This window comes from Chrysemys picta, chromosome 10 (assembly GCF_011386835.1).
Source record: "Chrysemys picta bellii isolate R12L10 chromosome 10, ASM1138683v2, whole genome shotgun sequence".
NCBI lineage: Eukaryota > Metazoa > Chordata > Testudines > Emydidae > Chrysemys > Chrysemys picta.
The window spans coordinates 20,379,095-20,402,169 of record NC_088800.1 but is presented as its reverse complement, the minus strand read 5'-3'; the positions used below and the strand labels follow the sequence as shown (position 1 = coordinate 20,402,169).

The following is a 23,075-nucleotide window of genomic DNA, read 5'->3' as shown; positions in this document are numbered from 1 at the left end:
GCAGTAAGCTGAGAGGTACCTGAAATGGAGGTAACTGGGGAATATATTTGTAATGTTGGTGAAAAAGTCAAAATAGCTTGAATGTTCATGCTCATCATGGAGGCCAGAGATGTATCTGTATGGAGACAGCTCAAACGCAAAGAATAGTCATTCCTGCAGTTCCTTCAGTGCATGAAACAATCTGTCCTTCATAACACAATACAATTCTATATAGATTCCTCCAAATTCCCTATAAGGCTTCACAGGGTGCAAATTTAGCAATGCAAGCTCTTCGGGAAGTTACATTCTTCACCTATTTGCACTGTGTATGTAAGTTATATCAGTACTAATGTGAAATCTGACAGTCAAGCAGGCATGGGCATATATGTATGTATATAATCTCAGCAGAACTCATTGATGTAATTATGTCCTTGCACACAAGGCTTCTTAAATACTAAGGGCCAGATCACGTACAAGAGAAGTCAATGGGAGTTTTGTCATTGCCATCAATGGAAGCCGAATCCAATCCTTAAGTAATAATTATGAGTCACACACACACATACCCCAAAAGAACTTGTGAACTGCTCAATCTTTGCAGGATTAGGCTCATACTTTGGGCAACAAAACTCCAGGAATTATTTCAATCCATTATTGTTTTTAAAATATCTATATTACAATTTATAAAGTCTGTCTGCATAAATTGATACAGTTAATTGCTGATGATGGGTCCCATCTTTTCTACACTGAACACAATGTGGAAACTTTGATTTTCATTTGAATTTTTGCACACCTACCAAAACAATAAAAAAAAACACCCTAAAACCCAGTACATCATTGCATATCTAAAGGTCATTGGCCTTAACAGCCTGTAGATAAGGTAGAGGTTTTTATAATGAAAATCTTTTTGCACTTTATTGTGGCATTTGTGAAAATTCTTGTTGATTTGGTGGGGAGTTGGTTGGTTGGTTTTCGTTGTTGGGTCGAACTGGAGCGTGTGTGATGGTTTCCCTTCTCCAAACAGAGCCTTGACTTCAATGAGAATTTAAAAAATGCCCGACACTATGCATGAAGAATTAAGTTCCTCCCAGAAGCCTTAAGTCCCTCTGCACTGAAGCATATGTATCATGATCAGCTTTATGTATCTCTCTAAATAAGCACTTTTTAAAAGATGCTATTTAATATTTGGCGATGCACAAGGTATAGAATAAGCAACAATATATGGCTAGTTCGATTAGGGTTACCATATTTAAAAAATAAAAAAAAGAGGATACTCCACGGGGCCCCAGCCCCGCCCCTTCCCCACCCCCGGCCCCAACCCTTCCCCGTCCCAACTCCGCCCATTCCCCCAAAGTCCCCACCCTAACTCCCCCTCCTTCCTCCCAGCCACGCGAAAAGGGCTGCCCAAGCGCTACCGGCTTCACGGTTTGCCGGGCAGCCCCCATACCCTGCGCCCCTGGCCGGCGCTTCCCCAGCGCAGCTGGAGCCCGGGAGGGGAAGCGCCCAGCCGGGGGCGCAGGGTCTGGAGACTGCCCAGCAAACCGTGAAGCCAGTAGCGCTCGGGCTTCGGGCAGCCCCCATGCCTCCGGACACTGCGCCCCCGGTCGGGCACTTCCCCTCCCGGGCTCCAGCTGCTCTGCTCTGGCGGCGCAGGGTCAAGTGGCACGGGGTCTGCCCGAAGCCGGAGCGCTCGGGCAGCTCGGCTCTTAAACAGAGCTGAAGAGTCAGGGGAGGAGCAGAGCAGCCGCGGGAGAGGAAGTGCCCAGCCGGTATTTTCCTGGACATGTTCGGCTTTTTGGCAATTCCCCCCGGACGGGGGTTTGGTTACCAAAAAGCCGGACATGTCCGGGAAAAACCAGACATATGGTAACCCTAAGTTAGATAATTATATCAGATACATATATGTAAGGAGCAGAACAATGGCCAAGTCCTTTCCCTACTCAGGAACTACTAGTGCCTAGTACAGGGGTGGCCAACCTGGGGCTCCGGAGCCACATGCGGCTCTTCAGAAGTTAATATGCGGCTCCTTATATAGGCACCGACTCCGGGGCTAGAGCTACAGGCGCCAACTTTCCAATGTGCCGGGGGGTGGTGATTGCTCAAGCTCTGGCTCTGCCACAGGCCCTTCCTCCACACCACCCCTTCCTGCCCCATCCCCTGAGCCGCCATGCCCTCGCTCCTCCCCCTCCCCTCCCCGAGCCTCCTGCACGCTACAAAACAGCTGATCAGGAGCTGTGGGGGAGGCGCTGATCAGCGTGGCTGGTGGTGGGTGGGAGGCACTGGGAGCAAGGGGGGCGGGAGCTAATGGGAGGGCTGCTGACATATTACTGTGGCTCTTTGGCAATGTACATTGGTAAATTCTGGCTCCTTCTCAGGCTCATATTGGCCACCCCTGGCCTAGTACAACTACCCCTTCTGAAGTGTGTTATTGCTTACTCAAAATCCTTGCTACATTTGTTGCTTTAAAGAACTCAGAGTTTTAAGCTGAATTTATCAAATTTAGGCCTAGAGATCCATTGATTATATGTTGTGTATTTTAAAGCATCTTAAATTGGGTGTGTTAATTGTGTAATGTGGACTATTGTCCACAGGATTAAGCTACAACCTCCATTCCAGAAGCGAAAAACTCAAGTGGATTATCCATTTAGTTCACTCTCTTTCATGCACAAGAATCCGCTAAAGCACTAGCTTATTTGGAAAGAAGAGCTGCAAATTGGGTTTTAAAATTGAAAACATTTTATAATAGTGTGTTACAAAACTGTGCTCAAAATATTTTAAAGGAAAAAAAAGTCACTCCAATGCGGAGACTGAATCGATTAAATTTCAGCCTGGTGCAAATTTTCATGATTAAGTTATAAACTCATGAAAATAAGGGTCTACAATAGCAACAGTTATTACAGGCCTTCAACTACAGCTGTGTTAGAGTGTGCTGCTATAATATTGTACATGCATTAACGTTACTGGGCTGCAGAAATTACATGTCTATGTCAACAGATGTGTTTCTTGGAAGCCAGCTACAAAAATTAAGTTTATGCAAATGTTTGCCAGCTACCATATGCTGCAATACTACTTTAAATGCGACATAAGGCTTTGAGAACATACTTTTACTGCTATCTACACTTTGTTATTTACTTTCCATTTAGACTAAATACCAGAGACGGGGCACGCTAAGGGGTGCAGCGTCCTTGCTGTAAAAACATATTCTACCAGTTGTAATATTTAGAAAGAAGAAAATATGCATAGCACTAAGGCCTGGATTGAGCACAGTTAGTGTTCACACTCGCATAGAGGATCTCTGGGAAAGATAATTTTACATAGCGCATTCCATTTGGGAACTTTTATTAATGGCCAAACATAATTAAAAACCAAGCAAAAATCCCTGTATGAAGACAGCAGTATAGGAATGACTCGGTGTGCAGGAAAAGAATTCATTTACTCATATTCTGAGTCCAGAAAAAAACAACCCACGATACATTTTAAATAATATTTGAACTACCTTGGGCCCAATCCTGCTCCATTAAAGCCAATGCCAAAAAGCCAGTAAGCAGCAGGATTGGGCCCTTTATGTTGCCACAAGGACTTGAACAAATAAACAGGGCTGTATCGTGTTCCAAGAGCTTTCACTATGTTTCTCCAAATGGGTCTAGGTAGCAAAAGCATGCTTTTCAGGTCGTTTTTGTAGTGCAAGTACAGTAGCCACGTACAGCATCAATTGTACATTATATACAGTTCACCCTATTAAAGTACAATTATCTGAATGTAACAGGGGAGAGTGATATGTTCAGAAAATCAAGGGAGCTTTCAATGTAATTAGCAGGCAGTGGATTTTGGATTATAGGGGATTTCTGATCATTAAGTGTGTACGGTCTTTTCTGAACTGAACTTTTTTGTTCATAAAGCGCATGATTCATTGAGCTATTTTGAATGGCAGAAGGAAATCTGATTTTTGGTTTATTAATCTATTATTTGGAGTTTATTTTCACTAAGAACTTGATCCTGACAGACTCATACGCTCAAAGTTAAGCATGTGCTTAAGGGCTTTGAGCACTTGGGCGCTTATCCAGCAAAGCACTCAAGCACATGCTTAACTTTGAGCGTATGAGTCTCTTGGGTTTAAAGTTCAGCACGTGCTGAGGTACTTAATTGGATCAGGGCCAGAGCACTCAGCATCTTGCAGGATGGAGCCCTAAAAGCTGAAATCCTTTCAACCAAGCTAGGCTCCATAAAATATTCTCCCGCCTAGTTAATATATCTTAAATCCGTCTTAAATTCTTTTAGGAAGCTTTTCCAATTCCATTACCCTTTCATTGTTTAATTTATGCCATGTCCATCTTTCCAATAAACATCATCCCAAAGAAATACCAAGTCAGTTTTATTCATAATGATGCATCTGCATATACTTGGCACTACGCCCAGTAGGCTTCCCCTGCTCTGGAAAGGAGCCAAATACTGTACTCAACAGCTTAGAAGTCGATACAGGTATATGACTAATGCAATCATGCCATAGCCATCAAATAAATCAGGCTCTAAGAGAATATACGTCATTGGTGGCATAACATACCCTCCCGCAATGTGCTGAAGATCTCCAGTAAATAAACAACATTCCTTTTGACTTTGTTTATAGTATTTTATGTCAGGAAGGCTTCCACTGATCCATACAAAATGCAATTTGTATGCTCTAATCATCCAGGGCCAGATGCTGCCCCTTCCAAGTCAAAAGTACTTACGCCACAGATTTCGGCAGATCTCACTGCGCTATCATGTCAGCAGGATTTCTATTGTAATAGGCCCTTTGATTTGCTTGCTTTGGTGCTTGAAGGAGCTGGCCTCTGGGAAGGGCTTTTAGATCTTCATTTAGCAAGCACATGGCCAGCATTTTAGTTAGATATCATAAATCCAGCTTGTCTCACGTTACGTATATGGACCAAAACATATGTAACAGAAATACTATTTAAAACAGCGTAATATTAAAGGCAAGAACCACGTTGCATACCTCGGGATCTAAGAAACGTATACAATCTTTGCTACAATAATAGAGCCTTTTCATTGTTTTCCCCTCAGATTATTAGGATACTTCCAAACGATGTATTAGATTGTCCAACAATACACTGCATAAGAATGCTATACGCTGCAACATTATGTAGTAAGGGTTGCAGGATTCTTTGGCATGTGACATACATGAACTAAAAGGTATGCCACAAACATGCTTTTTGACTGCAATGATTAATGTTTGTAGACAGAAGCACTGTATAATTTGTAGCCATAATACATGCTTTAGACCATTGCAAGGCACATACCACAAAATCCAGCCACTTCATCTCCCATTGCATTTACCTAGAAATGGTACTATCAAACAAGAAAACTGGGTCTATTTTGCTCACTCCAAAATTGAGACGTTTTAAAAGAATGCTGCCACATGTAGTTCTCATTTTATTCATGCTTAGATAAAGGTGCTTCCCCTTTGACATGTCAGGTTTGGTCGGAAGAAAATAGGTACTGTTTTACTTTACATAGTATGCATCTCCACTGTAATCCACTCATTGGCTCACATCCATTCATATACATATAATAAGTCCTCCAGGGAGAGTCAAAAATCTACATCATGTTCCTGATACTAGAGTGTGCATTTGGATCTCTGATTCAACTGACAGATGTGTAAAATCACATGCAGGCAGAGTGCCAGACAACTCCCTAGTGACAACACAGGTGCAGATGGTGAACAAGGCAAGTTATTCCAGTCAAGGTCGGCATTAGCTTATACTCAAAATGTTCCCTTCAGAGTGAAGTTTTTCTGATGACATAGTATGACTCAGGGATCTGGAACCCCACCCTTTCTGGTGAACAGGAATATATTAGCTCAGTTAGGTACAGAGGCTGCAGCGATGAAGTACATGCAGCATGTATGAAAGAAATCAAACTTCAAAGATCCACAGGGGGCACTATCATTTGGCCTCAGCTTTGCAATAATCACCACCAAGAACAATTAGGGTGTGTTAATCACAGTTCTCTCTTTTTTCTGATAATTATGGACTCAAACATGTATGCTAAAGGCATACAGAATGAAGACACCAGGCCAGGCCCTGGCCCCTGCTACGGCTCCTTTGCTCCAGTCCACTGGCACAAAGTCGCATGGAGTTGGCTCACTTGCCTGCCCAGGATTCCACAATGGCATAAAGGTTGGCTTAGCCATCTCTCTGGCCCCTCTTCCAGCCTGATATAGGGAGTATGGCTGGGAATGTGGGGCACAGCCAGAACACTGCTTGGCTCCCACAACCCCCAGCTGGTATAATGGTTTGCAAGCTGTTGCTGCTAGACACACATGTGAGCAGCCTACCACTGCTCTAACATGTGCTGGGAATCAAACTGGCTCCTGACAGCCCCAGAAGCAGGGGGCATAAAGATGGCATACAGCCACCATTGTTGTCTCCCTCCTCAGATCCTGCACCGGGCAGAGCCTCACCAGATCCAAAGCTTGATCCCAATGGCTGCAGTAACAAGCTCTGTCTGCAAGGCTGTATGAATAGTCCCTGTCCAGTAACGTTCAGTACTCCTGAATACAATGAAAACACTAAGATAATTTTATTTCCTTCAGATTTAGAAGTCTTTAATCTCAGATCCTTTAGCACTTTTTGATCCCTCACATTCCTCCCTGCCTCACAGACTTGAACGGCACTTTTAATCTGCCTACCATCCCCACATGACGTACAGGGCCAATTTATCAAAGTCATTGCAGGAACTGCCCACTGCACAAGCACAAATCAGGACCCATGCAAACCCTGTTTGTGCACATGATGTTTGAAAATCTAGACCACAGTGGTGGTAATGGTCAAATTCAGAGGTGGTAAGTAAGATGCTGTGGGTTATATGTCAATAATTAGGTACATGGTTGTACAGCCATCTATGGAGTTTACAGTGGCACATAATTAATACGCTGAGGAGCTGGAAGAAGGCATAAGAAAGAGTAAAAGTAAGAAGGCACTCCTTTAACCTACATATTCATATATCTTCCAGCTGTTAGTTGCTTTTCCTGCTACGCTCGTGTCTAATAACCTTTTGGACATGTGCACCAACTCAGTGCACCAACACTCAGTGGGTCAAATTCAGATTTGATATGCAGTGGGATTCAAGTTACACCTCTAAGCTTGTGTAGAATTTAAGCTTGTGTGGTGTACATGCAGAGGGCACCATGGGAAAATGCAAGATGCATACACTTTAGACTCCTCACAGAATCTGACACGATAGCTTCTTACATATCAGTATCATTCTCCCTAAAAAAAAATCTCCAGAAATCACCAGTTTAAAATATTGATAGCAAAAAAACAAACAGAGGATTTGTATGGTGCACCCATACAGTTTGCAGAAATATTTCACCAGAAGCTTTGATCACAAAAGCAAAACCATACCCAAGTGAACTGTACACAAGACTTTTCTTAATGCCAATTGTAGGAGTTCTCTCTGCCCTAAGCAAAGTAGGAAATGCTTACTACTTCCCACCTCGTGACCAAAGACAGAACAAACAGTCATATATTTTGCTGCCTTTAATATATGGCTGCTTTAGCCTTTAGGTAACCACCTATTCTGCCTGTATAGGAGAGCCAGCCACAATTAAGAGCCTGAAGGTACAAACACCCAGAACACTCATTGAAGTCTAGGTGAGTTTTGGATGATCAATATCTCTCAGGGTCAGGCCGAAAATGAGCTCTGTAATATCTATAATGCATGTTTCTTTAATATTATTGAGCATATACTAAATTCTAATTTATGGATGATCTAGATGAATTTTCAAAAGCAGCAAATTAATAGACCATTTTATCAAATTTAAACAAACGTTATTTTCAAGACTACAAAGAGTTCAACATGAGGATTACAGTAAAACAATGATGCCTGGCCTCTGTCCCCAGTGAGCCATTAAACTGATTTAATTTCCTTGAAACAACCCAGTATAGCAGATAAGGCAGTTGGTATGGCTGTGTTTTCCTCTGGAAACAGCTGTGCTTGTTGCTATGGATACCCTTAAGCAAAAAGTTTTAAATCGGTAACAACAAATTCATACAAGATGTAAAGAACTGAGTAAACCGTGCCAAAAAAACCCAAAACAAAACACAAAGAATCAGGATGCTGCTTATCGTCATTAATTAAATGCATCAGTCTGATTGATATGAAAACAACAGAGCTATTCTCATAATTTAAACACAGAGCTAACACTTATGTAAAAATATGGCTTGATGCTTTTATTTGACAGCTTTTGGATCTAGGTGTTTTCATGAGCATCGCAAATGGAACAAAACATAGGCCTTAATCAATTTCATACGTGTTTTGTTCTGGGTCCCATTTTTAAAATCAAACTTACATATTTCTATAACTAACACTGAATATTTATTTTCAGTCTAAAAGTTAAAATAAGACTCATTCAGTTGTGGGGGGAAATGTGACATCTCTACATCCCCTGAAACAGTAATTAAATGGGGAGTTTTGCAACAGAAAAATAAAATGAGACTTGCAAAAATCTATCATCAAGCTGCATAAGGACTATAGAAGCATGCCATCAACCAGGTACATGGAATAGAAAGTTAAGAAAATAGGAGATTGAACCGTTAGTCCTATATAGAAAGTAAGTATTCTATCCATCAATAGATCATCCATCCTCAGAGATTACATCCACGAGAGTTAAGCTAGTCTTACTCCATAATTTTGCATGAATGCATATAAAACCTTCACAATTCTCTCAGACTGCAGTTTTGCTTTCAATGAAGAATGTGCATGCTATTCTTCAAGAAGAATCTTATTTACATTAATCATTCACAGTCAATAATAAAATTCTACAGTCTAAGTTGTGTCACATCATCAGTATTTTCAATTTACAATTATAATAAATAACCATTAAACCAGTTTCACTAGAACGATAACATATACACCAGTGCGCGTGATCTAGAGCACTTACCTCTTTCACACTGAGGTCCAGTGAAGCCATATGTACAAGCACATCGGTTTGGAGCCACACATCTCCCTCCATTAAGGCACCCATTTTCACAGACAGCTGCAAGTGAAGGGGAGCAAAAAATAATCTTAATTCACATACTTTCATAAAAGACGCAGTTTTACCAGCTTCAGGAAAAATGGTGAAGACTAGGAATGTAATGAGACTGGATATTTTAATTTAATTTAGATACAGGATCTATTTTTCAATGATTTTTTAAGTCTATTTTTCAGTTTTTACACAACTTCACAGCCTTAATTGAGTGAAGAACATTAATTTTTCCAAGGACATATATTGCAAACACCTTAAAAATCAGAATCTTTCTGGGCTTCTGGTGTTTCCCCTGTATGGTACAGTCTAATTGTGCTAGTTTCAAACATCCCTTTACATTTGCCATTAATCTAAGTAACGTTTAATTACTAGAGAGTAAACAGATTAGGGCTGGGAAAACATATTATCTCCAAATCTTCCAAGTTCTGTCCATGCCTTCGTACAGTCCAGGAATAAATTAACAGACTGATTTGTTCACTCAGACCTATCAGAAATATGATTAAATGTCCCAGGGTTTCTTGTTGACAGCCAGTAAATCATGGTATCAGACAGGATAGTCAAAAAAGATGTCAGTACTCATGTTTCATTGTTTGGATCCAAAAAGAGGTACACCAGGTCTTGCAGCCTCATATGACATGTCATGAGATATAGAACCCACTTCTCCTGGTTATTACAGAGGAGAAGAGGTGGGTTTATACAAGATCTCACTAAACCTAGCAAATATCCTATCCGAAAGAGGCAAAGGACTCTTGTCATACATTACAGAGATCTCACACGCCTAGATCAACTATATGCTTCTTTAACAGAGCTGCACTTACGTTAAAGGCATTACCAGCTATCTGTATTGCTTAGTATAGCTCCAGTCTGAACACAACAGCTAAGAATAGATGTAATTCAATGCAAAATATGTTGGTCAAGGAGAGTAACTATGTCAAGCAACCTTAACTAATGCCAAAGTGAACAATCTGGTGATCCGGTACACTACATAATTCTGTTTAAAAATCCTCACATTACATAAAGTTATTGCATTAAAAAAAACCTTCAGAAACTCTACTGTATAGAAACTGAATCCCTTGATAATACTGAAATTTAGGGCCTATTGCTGCAATGGGTAAACCCCTGGAGGCCAATGTGAATTTTGCTAGCGTAAGAATTACAGGATCAGGTTATATCCAATTATTATGAATTTACTTGATGTTTATTTTAATAGTTCTGATCAGAAAGAATTCACTTGGCACTTAATTCAAAGTCACGTGTGTTCCTGTAAAATTCCACAGTAGTCCAGCAAGAGCAAGTCCGGTGTTAGCTTAGAGTTAGATTTAAATTGTGACTGATCTGTGTGTCTCAATATTGTATACCTTTACAGTCTACATACGTAAATATTGGTTACTTACGCTGTCCGCAATGTGTTCCTGTGTATCCTTTCTGGCAGAGACAATGGTCATCACTGCAGCTACCTCCATTCATACACCTGATGTTGCAGTGTTGTACTTGAAAGAAAAATAATAATTTTTCAGAAGTTAGCAAAATAGTCAGGAATAGCTAAATGGCTCAGTGATTATTTTAGGGCTTCATTCTGTGAAGAGCTGAGCATCAAGGGAGTCATTAGAAATAGAGGGTGCTTAGCATCCATTAGGATTAGGTCTTTGGTATGTAGAAAGTGGAAGAGAAAACAAAATTAAGTTTCAGTATTAAGGGACTCAAAACACTGCCAGAAACAAATGAGGGTAGACCCTCCAGCTCCTATTCATTGAACTAACTAGAATTTCACACACAAGTGAGGGCTACAGGATACAGCCCCAGTTTACAGTGGTGAAACTAAGCCAGCAGAAAAGGGAAAGCAAAAGATGATGGCAGACACTACCAGGCAGTAGCACCAGCGTTTAACATCAGCACAATGGAGGAAAAGGCTCATGTGGGGAGTCAGGAAGACCCCTGCTCCTGTTAACACATGCAGATCAGGAAGGGGAGCTGCAACATTAGGACCTCTAGTGGGAGAAGGCGGAACTGCAGTGCAAATTCTCTGACCTGTCTATGTGGGGTCTTTACAACACCAGACAAAGGTGCTGATGGCTGATGTGTTGGGGGGTGTGGAGGAGGAGTTTAGGGTAGCAGTGCTCCCCAAAGCCAGAGAAAGGGGAAGCGCTCCCACATCTTTTAGCAAAGGAAGGGTAGCTGTATTTCATGTTCCCCCATACCTAAGCATTTGCCATTTACAAATGCTTAACATACAATCTACCTCTTACGCCAATAAACTGAAAAGCCTGCACTGCACTTTTCTGATAATAAGGACAAATATGTTATTCAATGAAGAAGTCAGGAACCACTTAAGTATCAGGCACTTCATTTGTATGGAAGCGGAGAGGCCTCATGATTTAATTCTCCTCACAGCTCCCAATGTCTGATAGATTCCAATTGAGGCAGACATTCTGAATATGTAGCCAGGAAATGGTTTCCTTCTTAACAGGAACCACATGAAAGACTCCTCCCCAGATAGGATTACTCTCAGATTAACGTTTTGGTAGATTGGCAGAGAGCACAGGATACCTACTATGCTGTCTGAAATGGTCAGAGGGACTGAGGAAAAGAGACGGCGTAAGAAACCACTGCATGTTACTGACAGATGGCAAATCACCACTGAAAGTTTGCTGCCGCCAAAGCTCCTTAGATCCCTTGGCAATTTAAGTTCTACAAAGATGCAAGTGAAGTGGTTGTTGGGTTTTTGTTGTTTTTAAGGAGAAATAATAACTGTAGCTTTTGTTGCCACAGGTACATCTACCACTCTATAATATATCCACCAATATAAACACACATTGTTAATGTTTAAATTGTCTGAGGTTAAAACTAGAACTTATATTTCCCATGTTTCTAATAGTTGTGATACATCTTTGCTTTTCTATGGAAGTACTTTAGGCAACAAAAAGTGTAATAACATTCCTCAACAAAAAGTGAAAATATTCAGAGTAATGTCTAAGTGAAGGTTTTTGGACAGCATCCTAAGTAGGTCAGAAAAAGGTGTATAGTTACTTTAAAATGTGTAGTTCAACTTAGCTTTATACAATCTTAGAAAAACAGAGGGGATTAGAAAAAGCATAGGAAATGATATCATCTGTCAAGCAGGGTAGGAACTTAAAAACCACAAACTGATTTCAATTAGAGCAAGCCAAGCCAAAAGCTAATTTCCATTCCCACATGAGTACCAAAGCCATTTAAATACTTTGAACTACATCTGAGATAAAAAGGTTAACAGTAGCTTAACTACTAAGTTTTATATTATTTGTTCAAGCTGAAAGCAAAAGGATATTTCCCCATTTTGGGAAAAGGAATGGTTTTACATAGAATTCTGAAAAAAATAGTTTCCATCATTTGTCTTACTTCTCAAAGGCACTCTTCCAAAGTAAAATATTCCTTTCTACTTTTTAAAATACAATGATGGGAGTTTGGTGGTACACACAGTCATCATTACTAAAACGGCCCATTCAAGTCGGTGAGCTGTCTCCTCTAGTACTATGCAGCAGAACCAGTGACATACAACAGGGAATCTAAACACTGACTTTGGACCCTCTTTTGACATTTTTTGGAAACACCAGTTCAAATTACTGAAAATTCTAAAATATTAACCTTCCAAAAATGTATAGAAACACATGCATAGGCTGTCCAGGGTTTGGGTCCATGATTGAAATTCTGAAAACCAGCATACTAATAAAGAGCCAGTCACTCCCCTTGGTTACACCAGCAATTTCCTCTCGTTCAGCTGTGTTATTCTACCTGGGAGAGAAGAATCTGGCCCAAAAATTGCAGATCAATTACGGCACTATCAAAAAAATACAGGAATTACATGGGACTGGTCAGCTACTACACATGGCTTTGCCATGTCTTAGATTGCACAGGCGATGGTTTAAAAAACCCAAAATAGTTGTTCTTTCAGGCCCAATCCTGAAAATCAATCAATCAATCTACACTGAGAGCTGCCTTTGACTTCAAACAGGAGTAGCTGCAGGAAAAGAGCCTTATAAATCTACCTATTGCGCTGACAATTAACACTCAAAACTATGTGTAAGTAATATTAAAGTTGCTACACAAATGGAAAAAAATGGGCAGCACATTCAAAAGTAACAAATCCTGATATTCTAACTAATTTTTCAGTGAATATGAGTAAGAACTTCAGGATTTGGCTTCACACTGAGTTCCCATAGCATATCATCATACCAATATAGCTCACAACACATTCAAAAGATGATTAAGCAGTAACAAGGTAACACGCATTGTCCAGTCAATGACTCAAGCAGGGAAACATAAGGGTCTTCAGTTCTGATGTTAAGGACAAAAGCAGCAGCAACTTCAATATCTTTGGAAAAGGGGCATTTTGTAGGATCAAGCACAGGAGTATCAGAGAAAATATATTAGTGGCTACTTTTATAGAATTCTGTGACAAGAAAGAACATTTCCACTCTAGCCCAGGTATTGTATAGAAGAGTTCCAGCCAGCAGCTGTAAATGTGAAATGAGATCTTCATGGCAACCCAAATGCAAAAGACATGCACATCCTAAGCATGCTTTTTTTGCGGCGTGACTGACTCCGAAGACCAGAGCTAGGCGGTGGACACTAAGCCATGGAATTATAACCACTGATCATGAGAGAAGGTGGATTCTGCCTCGCTGCATGTTACACAGAGCATGGCAGGAAGGTTGTGATGTCCCCAAAAGCCTTGGAAACATTCAAAACTTAAGATGATATAGCTTCTTCCTGATGGCAGCAAAAAATAGAAAGGCATGAGCTTTGGGAGGTTCTGATTGGTTTGAACAAGGACCTGGAGTCAGAGTCCTGACCCAAAGTCCACTGAAATCAATGGAATTCTTTCTGCTTGCCTTGCATTTTTTAAATGACATTTTATTCAGGGCCTTTGTGGGATGGCTGTGATAATGTCTGTGGACTGACCCATGGCCTCAGACAAGCTCAAATACCTACAGACCTGCTGACTGACTGGATACATTTTTGAATCGGAGAATTCTTCAAGCCCAAAATGACTCAAAGGAGGAAGTTTTTCCATTTACAGGAAGGTGATCAAATCCCATTGGGTGATATCACTGACTTCAGAATCCCCCATTCCAATTCAACAAGGGACTCCTGAGGAGATGTTCCAAGAGGGAGGAACCAGGCAGGTCAATATCTTAAAATGCCAAAGAAAAGCCTTTGCTTGTTGGCTTGCTTCACTGCAATGGCTGCTGCCATTAGCTACTGGCCTCAGGATATGAATGCCACTATGACTGACCAAGAAGCCAGTGTTTCCTACGTCCTCCTAGCTAGCCACCAAGGGGCAGGAGTCCAGCAGCATGAAACACTGGAAATTTGACATTTACAAGGAAGTAACCTCTAATCAGCCAGCAAGGCTGTTGAGATTAAAATATCTAAGCCAAGAAAACCACCAGCTAATCTTTTAAACCATGTACCAGCTTCCTAAAGCTGAATGAAACCAAAAAAGAATTGGGACAACCCAACCATCCTGCATAAATAGCAACCTTTTTGGTTTGGTTTTCTTTTCCAATCTTCTTAGCAGAGTAATTATTTGGGCAGGCCGTCTTAACTGGGACCAGAGCTGTAAGTCTCAACATTAACTTCAGCTTGGGAGCTCCCTGTATCAGCTATGTGACTGGGACATGAATGTATCCACTGGCACTGAGATTGAGAATGCCTTGCTATTTGGGGGGCTGATAAACAAGACTGCTGCCTTCCTGAATTATTATGTAGAGCTTACAGGGAACTGTTGGTTTATTTGATATGATTTAATCAACATGATAATTAGATTAGTTTTATGATTTTATATTAACCTACTTTCTTTAAATTTGATTTGTTTGTTCTTATTTTATGCTTTTGCATAGTTTAGTTTAATTAATAAAATGTATACATGTGGAAATCTGGGTGGTTCACACATATCTTCCACAGACATCAAACTTGACCTGAAGAGTCCTGAGGTAAATAAGAGTAGCAACTCTATGACCCACCAAATGGTGATCCACAGGACTGCTCTATAGTCCTCCCATAAAAGGGCCCAAACACTGTTAGCTTTTGAAGGAAAGTTGATTTCTGTAAATACCATTTCTTTCAATAAGTAACGTAGGTTCCAGAACCTTTGAGGGCCCAGGGTGCAGGATGCCAATTGATCAACATCAAGGCTGACCAATTCCCCATACTGTACACCCCCCTCCCGCCCCGCACAGGATGTATTATGGATGGAACAGCAGTCTTAACTTTGAATTTTCACTCCGCCGTAGGTCTGTCACAAACTTAAATATTGTTGAATCAAACTCACATTGTGAACAAATAAATGTCTTTACCCATGTTAATAATGGCACTTTAAGGGTTAGCTTGTGCATTCATTACTTAGGTTGGTGAGTACTGACTCATACAAGATGTCTCACTGAAGTCAACAAGACCACTCATATGAGTCAGTATTCATCAGTGGTAAGGTTTGCACTATCCAACCCTACACTGTGAGAAGTCAATGTTTAAAATACAACATGCTTGCCACTGCATGTTTCCTTTTGCATGTCTCTGAGGTGGGACAGTGAAAAAACAATGAAGTTTGTTTCACTGTTCTTTATATGGTTAAGTTTCAGGTTCTTAAGCTGCAGTATTTGGGTTTCAAAAATTGCATGGCAATAATTACTGGTTTAAAAACAATGGTTTTAAATCAGAATTTATATTTATTTTTGTTAGCATCATTTGCAGAACATTTCCATTTGTCTTTTATAAAACCAAAGATTGTTTTGACAACATTTTAATTTAGAGCCAGATTTAAGTTGACAATAACCCTTTAATGTTAAACGGGTTTTTTAATGTCACATTTCCTTTGTTTCTTAATGGTAGCTCCAAGCTATTGTGGTCTATTGCGTAGATATATATTCATGGAATCTGTCTATGATGCCAACTGTGCTAACCAGTCACACAAAGTCTATCTTCTGAAGTCCTTGTGCAGTTGAAGTGCTTGGTGACAAAAATTACTACATAAAAGCTCACCTACGCAGTAGACTGTATTCTAAGTAACATAACTCAGTCACTTTTTATTTTAAACACTGGTTTGCTTTACTGATTAAAAACAGTGTGACCTCCAAAAGTTTTCCTAAAACTACTGTACCATTTAAACAAGTCCTGAGTGATTTTTTTAACATGAGCTGCATGTCAAGTTGAAGTGTTAGTGTTTTATAGTATATATAGAAAATCCACAATGTTAAAATAGCCAAAATCTAAGTACAATATAAGGGAAAAATTGTCAGCACTGATTAAAAATGCTGATTAGTGTAATACCCTAAGATATAATAGGAAATGGCCAAATTCTGTTTTCTGTTATACCTGGTTAATCCCTTTGAAATCAGTAGGATTACCCAGGTAAATAAGAACAAAATCTGGTCATCCAATGCCCCATATGACTTCACCGGGGTTATACAAGTGAGTAGAATTTGGCCCATTGTCTGCAATGACATGTCTATCATGATGCATTTGTGCTGTCGATGTGTGCAAGTCTAGTGTCTGGTAGAGAAGAGGAATTTTCCAGAAAGTAAAAAATGCTGGAAGTGTGAGTACTGGCAAGCTAATATGGTTTCTAATACAACTAATTTGGTTTTAATTTGGCAAAAAGGAGCCTCTCCCATAGCTAGCTTCTGAGTCATTCTTCAGTTTTCATCACAGGACACTAGGCCTTCTTTGCTGTGGTAAGCAGGTCTAGTGACTCAGAGGTTAGTTGTCTGAAACATTATTGGCTGCTGATAGCTTGACAGACTGCAAACAGGCACGGAAGGTACAGCAGAATACTTACTTGACTTTGAACCACAGGAAGGTGCTATCTGGCCATTTGGGCATGTGCACATGTTTGGTCTTGAACAAAATCCATCCCCACAGGAATGTCTGCAAATTGCTGTAAATAAAATAAAAAAGGTTTTAAAATATGTTTAAACCCCCCCCCCCCATAAAACACAAAAGGCACCTGATTCACAACACAAATAGAGTATAATTACTAAAATATCTACAGAGACAAGGTGGGTGAGGTAATATCTTTAATTGGACCAACCTAGACACCCATAGCCCGCAGAGAAGCATGCAGGTGACACCCTGAGTGTCTTGTGTGCTGTACATTCCTGGATCAGCAATTCTAACTCCAACAGCCTGCCTATGGCACAAGAACTCCACCTTGGCTTCCGCCCACTTTGGTTACTATTTGCAGGGTGACCCCAATACACTCCCAGTCCCAATGTTCGCCAAAACCATCTGTCCTGAAGTGTCCAGCCCTCTTCTTATGTAATAGATGATATTCTCTCACTCACGTTCTCTCTCTAATATCCTAGGACCAACACAGCTATAATAACACTGCAAACAAAATCTCTGCACACAGAAGGCAGATTCCGTGTGTGGAAATGGAGAGCAAAGGGGGCCCATCCCATTATTTGTAGCGGATAGCCAGACTCGTGCTCCCTGAGAACAAGGCATGGTCAGGCATTAGGACCACCTGTAGTACTAGATGCCCAAAAGGGGACACGCCTTAGGAGCCATGTGTCCATGGTGTTGCCTACTGCATCACTAGTGAAGGATGGTGCTGATGGGCGTGCAGGCCTGTACCTTTCATCTAGCACCAGAGATGTACACGGCAATGTGATAGTTGTCACCTCAGATATTACTCTCCCTATCTGTGTCATCCACAATCAAAACACCTCTGATAGCTGTTGCTGGTATGGTACACCTTTACACAAACACACACGTATAGATACCTATGGTTGTACATATATTTTATACCCCCTACGTATATTTCAGGACTAAAGTATAAAGAGGTCCAGCACATGCACGTAGCATAAGTTCCTTTGCCATGTGGTGTTGCCTCCCTCCTTATGAAAAAGCATTCTTGTTTAAATGGGGAAACAAAGGAACAAATTCCATAGCTCCTAACTCCTGAAGAGCCCGAACATCGCTTGGCTCAGGGGATTTACCACAGACTCAAGAGGAAAATATCTGTGGGACTCCCTTGTCCAAATATTGTCAACACATCAACTATATACATGCTGTACTGTAGCTTAGAGGGGTTTTTATATTATCTTGCATACGTTAAAATAGTAAATAAATGCAGTATGGCAGGTACTGAACTGATACCAGCAATAAATTCAGCTTTGCACAGTCAAGATAAACACACACACAATGCAACGAGAAAAGATAAATCTCGGCCACAATGTTCAACAACAGTAACTTACGGACTATGCACTGATTTCCACCAGGTAGCGTTTTCCATCCAGGGCAACAGTAGGCATTGTAACGTGATCCACACACATTGGGTCTAAAAGAAAAATTGGTTCTTGTTTTTCTCCAAAATACATTTTAATAACCAAGATTTGAAAATGTCAAAAATAAAATCAGTGCAGTACACATTATGGGAATCGGCTCTCAGCACAAATGTAGCTAATGGTCTATGCATATTTAACAGGAAGCATTTATATTAGTTATTGGCTTTAGTCATGCCTACCCTCGTGTGATGCCAAAAATGACATTGCAAAAATGTGAAATTAATTAATATAATTAAAACTACTCAAAGCAAAAGAAAAAATGTAACAGAGATCCGATAACTCAGATGCTACTGAGTATTTATGTGGACAATGTTAATTTAACTTAGGAAACAGAACAACATATACAGGGTTCAACCCTGCATTCCTCATGCCAGCAAAACTCCCACTGAAATAAGAATAACTCAGAATAACTCCCGACTCCTTGCAGCTTCATGTACTTTTCTATGTCCTTACCGCGCTCTAAAATGCTATACTACTCCTATTTTGACCAGAATAACAGGAATGCAAACTATTACATTAGCCAAATTAAAAAGCCAATACATGTAAATATTTATTTAGCAAAAATGTTAGCAAAAAAATTAAAACGTGTGTTTCTAGTGAGCTGAAATGCCTGTGAATTAAATACTAAGGCACCTGGTATACTGAGAACCTATTATTGCTACTCACTTCTTAGACATAGGAACCACTGGGGCCAATCCTTCAAATTCAGACTTCCCAGCAGTAGTACCTTTTAAGTGAGTGGTAGATAAGTTTTGCAGGATTGGGCTCTGCAGTGTCATATTTCTAACAGTCAGTGAAAATACACAAGTTGAAAACACCATTCTGTGCCTCTCAAGGTTCAAATCCTCCTTGTTTTACTCCCATGAGTAGTCCCACTCAATGGAACTACTCCTGTAAGGAAGACTAACAGAATATAGCTCCAAATGCAAGAAAATAGATCTTCCTTTTCTTTTACATACCATAACCTTACTAGGGGCCAGATCCTACAACCCTTCCTCAGGCAACACAACTTGAGTAAAGTATGCCAAAATCTAGACCTTGGTAAATATGGATTCCTTAGCATACCCTCTAATTTACAGAGACAGATTAAATGCTTGTTTTTCTTTTTAGGACATTGTTTGACCTTTTTTAGTTTTTTTTTTTTTTTTTTTTTTAAACTATGAAATATAGATACAGAAAGTTCTTCAGCCATAGTATTACAATGTCTAAGTAAACATCTGCCCTGCATGATGCGACAACTCAAGCATCGATTTCCAAACTTCCTTGATATTTATAAGCATTTATTTGTGTGTATGTCCCAAATTACTGCCTTATATTTTTCTAGTGATATGCATTATTAATAGAATCTTATGTATTATTATTTCACCAACTTCAATGGCATCACTTTGGTGATTAAGGATATGACCCAAAGCCCAATGGCAACACTCATCAACTTCAGTGGGTTTGGAGTCAATGGCTCCATGCTCAAAAAGGTAAGTACGGGCTGTATAATTGGGCCCCATTTCTCAGAACATCACACTGCTCTTTTCTCTAACTGCTTTTACAGGTTTTAAAACTCCTCATTCATATATTTTCAACATATTCAATTGTAATTGTTTCAGCTACATCTCCCAGGGCTACAACCATGTTACTTTCTAGGAGTTCCCCTCTCATCAATACAAAACTGCTCCAGTATCTCATGCCAAATCAAAACTGGGAACTAGGCAAGGGAGATTTCCTTTCACCTTCTCCTGTCTGAAGAAATAATGGAATCTATTAATACAGACTGGCTGGCATTGTTGGTACCTGTTACAGCTGGAAACAAACTGACAGTATCTAGTTTTGGTTGGGGATAACCTCTAAGCATAAGGCCACAAGGCAACAGTTAGACACTGAGCCAAATTTTTATCTCAGTTACACCAATTAGAGCAGTGTAAATCCACAGTAAGTAGATCATCTTGTGGTTAAGACACAGGTTAAGAGTCAGGAATAGAGCTAGACAGAAACTGGAACTCCTGTTCCATGGGAAATTGTGAAATTTAAAAATTAATTAATTAAAAATCATTTCAAAATGGGACCTGGCAAGCTGACTGCCCTGGAGCCAATGACACGAAAAGCCTTGGGAACCCCAATACAAAAAGCCAGGCCCGGTCTGCTTCAAGCCTGCTTGGCAAGCCGGGTCCTGTTGGAAACCTCCTGGTTTCCACTGGAATTTCATCAGATTTGGCATGTTCCCACAGAACGTTTCAATTTCAACAAGTTTGCATTTTTTGACAGAAAAACGTCGTTTCTGACCAGCTCTAGTGAGGAGATCAGTGTTCAATTCTCAGCTATGCCACAGATGTCCTGAGTAACATTACCCTGTGTACATCAGTCAGTCTATTTATATAATGGGAATAAGGATTCTTGAGTTCTGAGCCTAAAATTCACTAACATTATGAGACACTCAGATACTACAGTAATAAATGCCATAGAATAAATACATTAATTGAATGAGATTAGAATCTAGTCTACTTTATCTTCTGTGACGTTGTGATAGTAACATATAGGTTGGACTAAATTAATCAATGATTTAAGTGGACACAACTCCATTGATTGCAACCACTTACGTTCATGGCAAATTTTGGTCACTGCATCTAAATGCATACATCAAGGCTTATAAAGTTATGTAAGTCTTGCTTTTCACCTGCTTATATCCATGTCAATAGTCTAGATATGCCAGTCATATTCTTCCCTTTCCTACCGTTCCCTCAGTACAGTCAAATTTAAAGAGGGCAGCTGAATTACATACACAGTAACTTGGGATAATGAAACAAAATTATAACAAACAACTGTTGCATTTATTTTGAAGGTAAATAAAAAAATGTAAGAGGGTCAAAAGCTCATATTTAAGTAATATTTTGTGATTAAAGAATACATATCTAAAAACACATATGGTATATAGTACAATAAACTATTTGTTGGTCCATGGCAAGTTATGGAACGGAGCAAATTCACCAGGTTTCTTTTTTAAATATACTATATTTTAAGATCACTTTTATTATTGTCAACCAGTTATTTTTTTTGTTATAACACAGTCACAAGGTCACCTAGTTAAAGGGAATATAGAAACATTCGTTTTTAACAAACACATGTTCAAAGAACAATTTTTTCTGTTAAAATTATTGGTTACAGACACTAAAGATGCATTATGAGGCACAATGCTAAGGAATATAACAATTTCTCTGACTGGCATTACATGGAGAATGCATTTTTATTATAAGGTAACTTATAAGAACAAAATGGGTAAAACATTTATACGCCTCATAAGTTCTATGCACTACATACAGAATTTCTTTACTTTTGATTAAGATAGGTGTCTTTTTAAAAACAAAGAAGTTGCCATATTCTTCTTCCAGCACTGGCCAACACCCAGTGTTCCAGGGAAAAGAAATCCTTTTAATGCAACTAGCCAACGTAATGCTGTCTATAGGGGAAAACACATGCCAGACCTCAATGGGCAACCATGCTTATACACTGAAGCAGGTCATTCAATTACCCTTATTATAGCCTTACTTTGTATATCCACAAGTGGTTCAAATAATAATAATAAAATTACCCAATTCCCTCCCCTCAACCCAGTGTTCATTTTGGTGACCTCCTCCAGAAGTGACTTTCCCCAACTCACAGATTCTACACTTCATAAAGAAATACATCCTAAATTCACCGTTGTTAATTTTCACAGGATCCCCTTGTTCTCGGATCATGGAACAGTGTAAAAAGGAAGCACTGAGAAATTCTGCACTTACAAACCTAATGACTCTACTTCTGTCAAGCCCCTCCCTCCCTCCTCTCCTTTGAAAACTAAACAATCCAAGTCTATTATACCTCATCATAACTGTCTATCCAGATATTTATAATGCACCCATCAGTCGACTTTCTAGCTTACCAGAGCTAGACACTGTTGTGTAGATGAGGGTGTACTGCTGTAAATTTACAAAATTACTTCATCCTATTTTCTGTGTGTGTGGCATTTGGGGAGGGGGAGAGGTTCCAAGTGAATTTAGTGCTGGGAAAGGTGCCAGGACAGTCCTGGACCCTGCAGTCCTCTCTCCAGAGAAGGGATCTGCAGCAATTGGGCTGTGATCTACCGGTAGTTTATGTAGCCTTCTCAAGTAGCTCACCAGCAGCTCTTCCCTCTCTCTCCATCCAGCAGCACTACTGGAATTAGCAGATCTCTCTTTCTGCATCACCTCCTGCTGCCTCTATGGCAAAGGAAGGTACAATAGAAGGCAGAGAGACTTTTTACTCCTGTTCCTATTGTAGCTGCCAGTGGGGAAGGGAGGGAGCAGCACACACATACACACACTCCATGGGTTGAAAGTGAAGATCTCCAGCGGCTGACCCCCTCTCTCCCCAGGCCTGAGGCAGGGTGAAGTTCTCCTTGCCTCTGCCTCACTCCCCAGGCCTACAATCACATCCACTGCAGATGGGAGGGGAGGTGTATCAATGGCAGCTCTCGCAGCCTGCAGGAGATTGAAGGGAGCGCTACAGCAGCTCCTCTCGCCTCGCAGAAGGCACTGTGAAGTGGACAGAGTAGAGAAGGTCTCCTCTGCTGCTCATCCAGCTACCCTCCCTCACCATAGTCAACAGATGAAATGGAGAAGCAGCCAGGACACAGAGAGGGAAACGCCAGAGGGGTGAGCTGGAGAGGCACTTAGATATGGGCACAGCTGTGGGCTTCAGCTGATATTCTGACCTGCTTGCATATTCAGCGAGCATGCATTGCT

General features: G+C 40.3%; 1 protein-coding gene across 7 annotated transcripts in view; it reads right to left on the bottom strand.

Moving 5' to 3' along the window:
- FBN1 (fibrillin 1) overlaps positions 1-23,075 on the bottom strand; it is a 215,640-nt gene that overhangs the window by 174,937 nt on the left and 17,628 nt on the right. For all 7 annotated transcript variants that reach the window (XR_010590988.1, XR_010590987.1, XR_010590990.1 and 4 more), the window contains exons 3-6: positions 18,238-18,320; positions 16,818-16,916; positions 10,399-10,494; positions 8,918-9,013 (exon numbers count right to left, since the gene is read on the bottom strand). Coding sequence is in view for 2 of the 7 variants with exons in the window: in XM_005304018.5 (XP_005304075.2) it covers positions 8,918-9,013; positions 10,399-10,494; positions 16,818-16,916; positions 18,238-18,320 (374 nt within the window). In the remaining 5 variants the exon portion in view is untranslated. The remainder of the gene's footprint in view (positions 1-8,917; positions 9,014-10,398; positions 10,495-16,817; positions 16,917-18,237; positions 18,321-23,075) is intronic.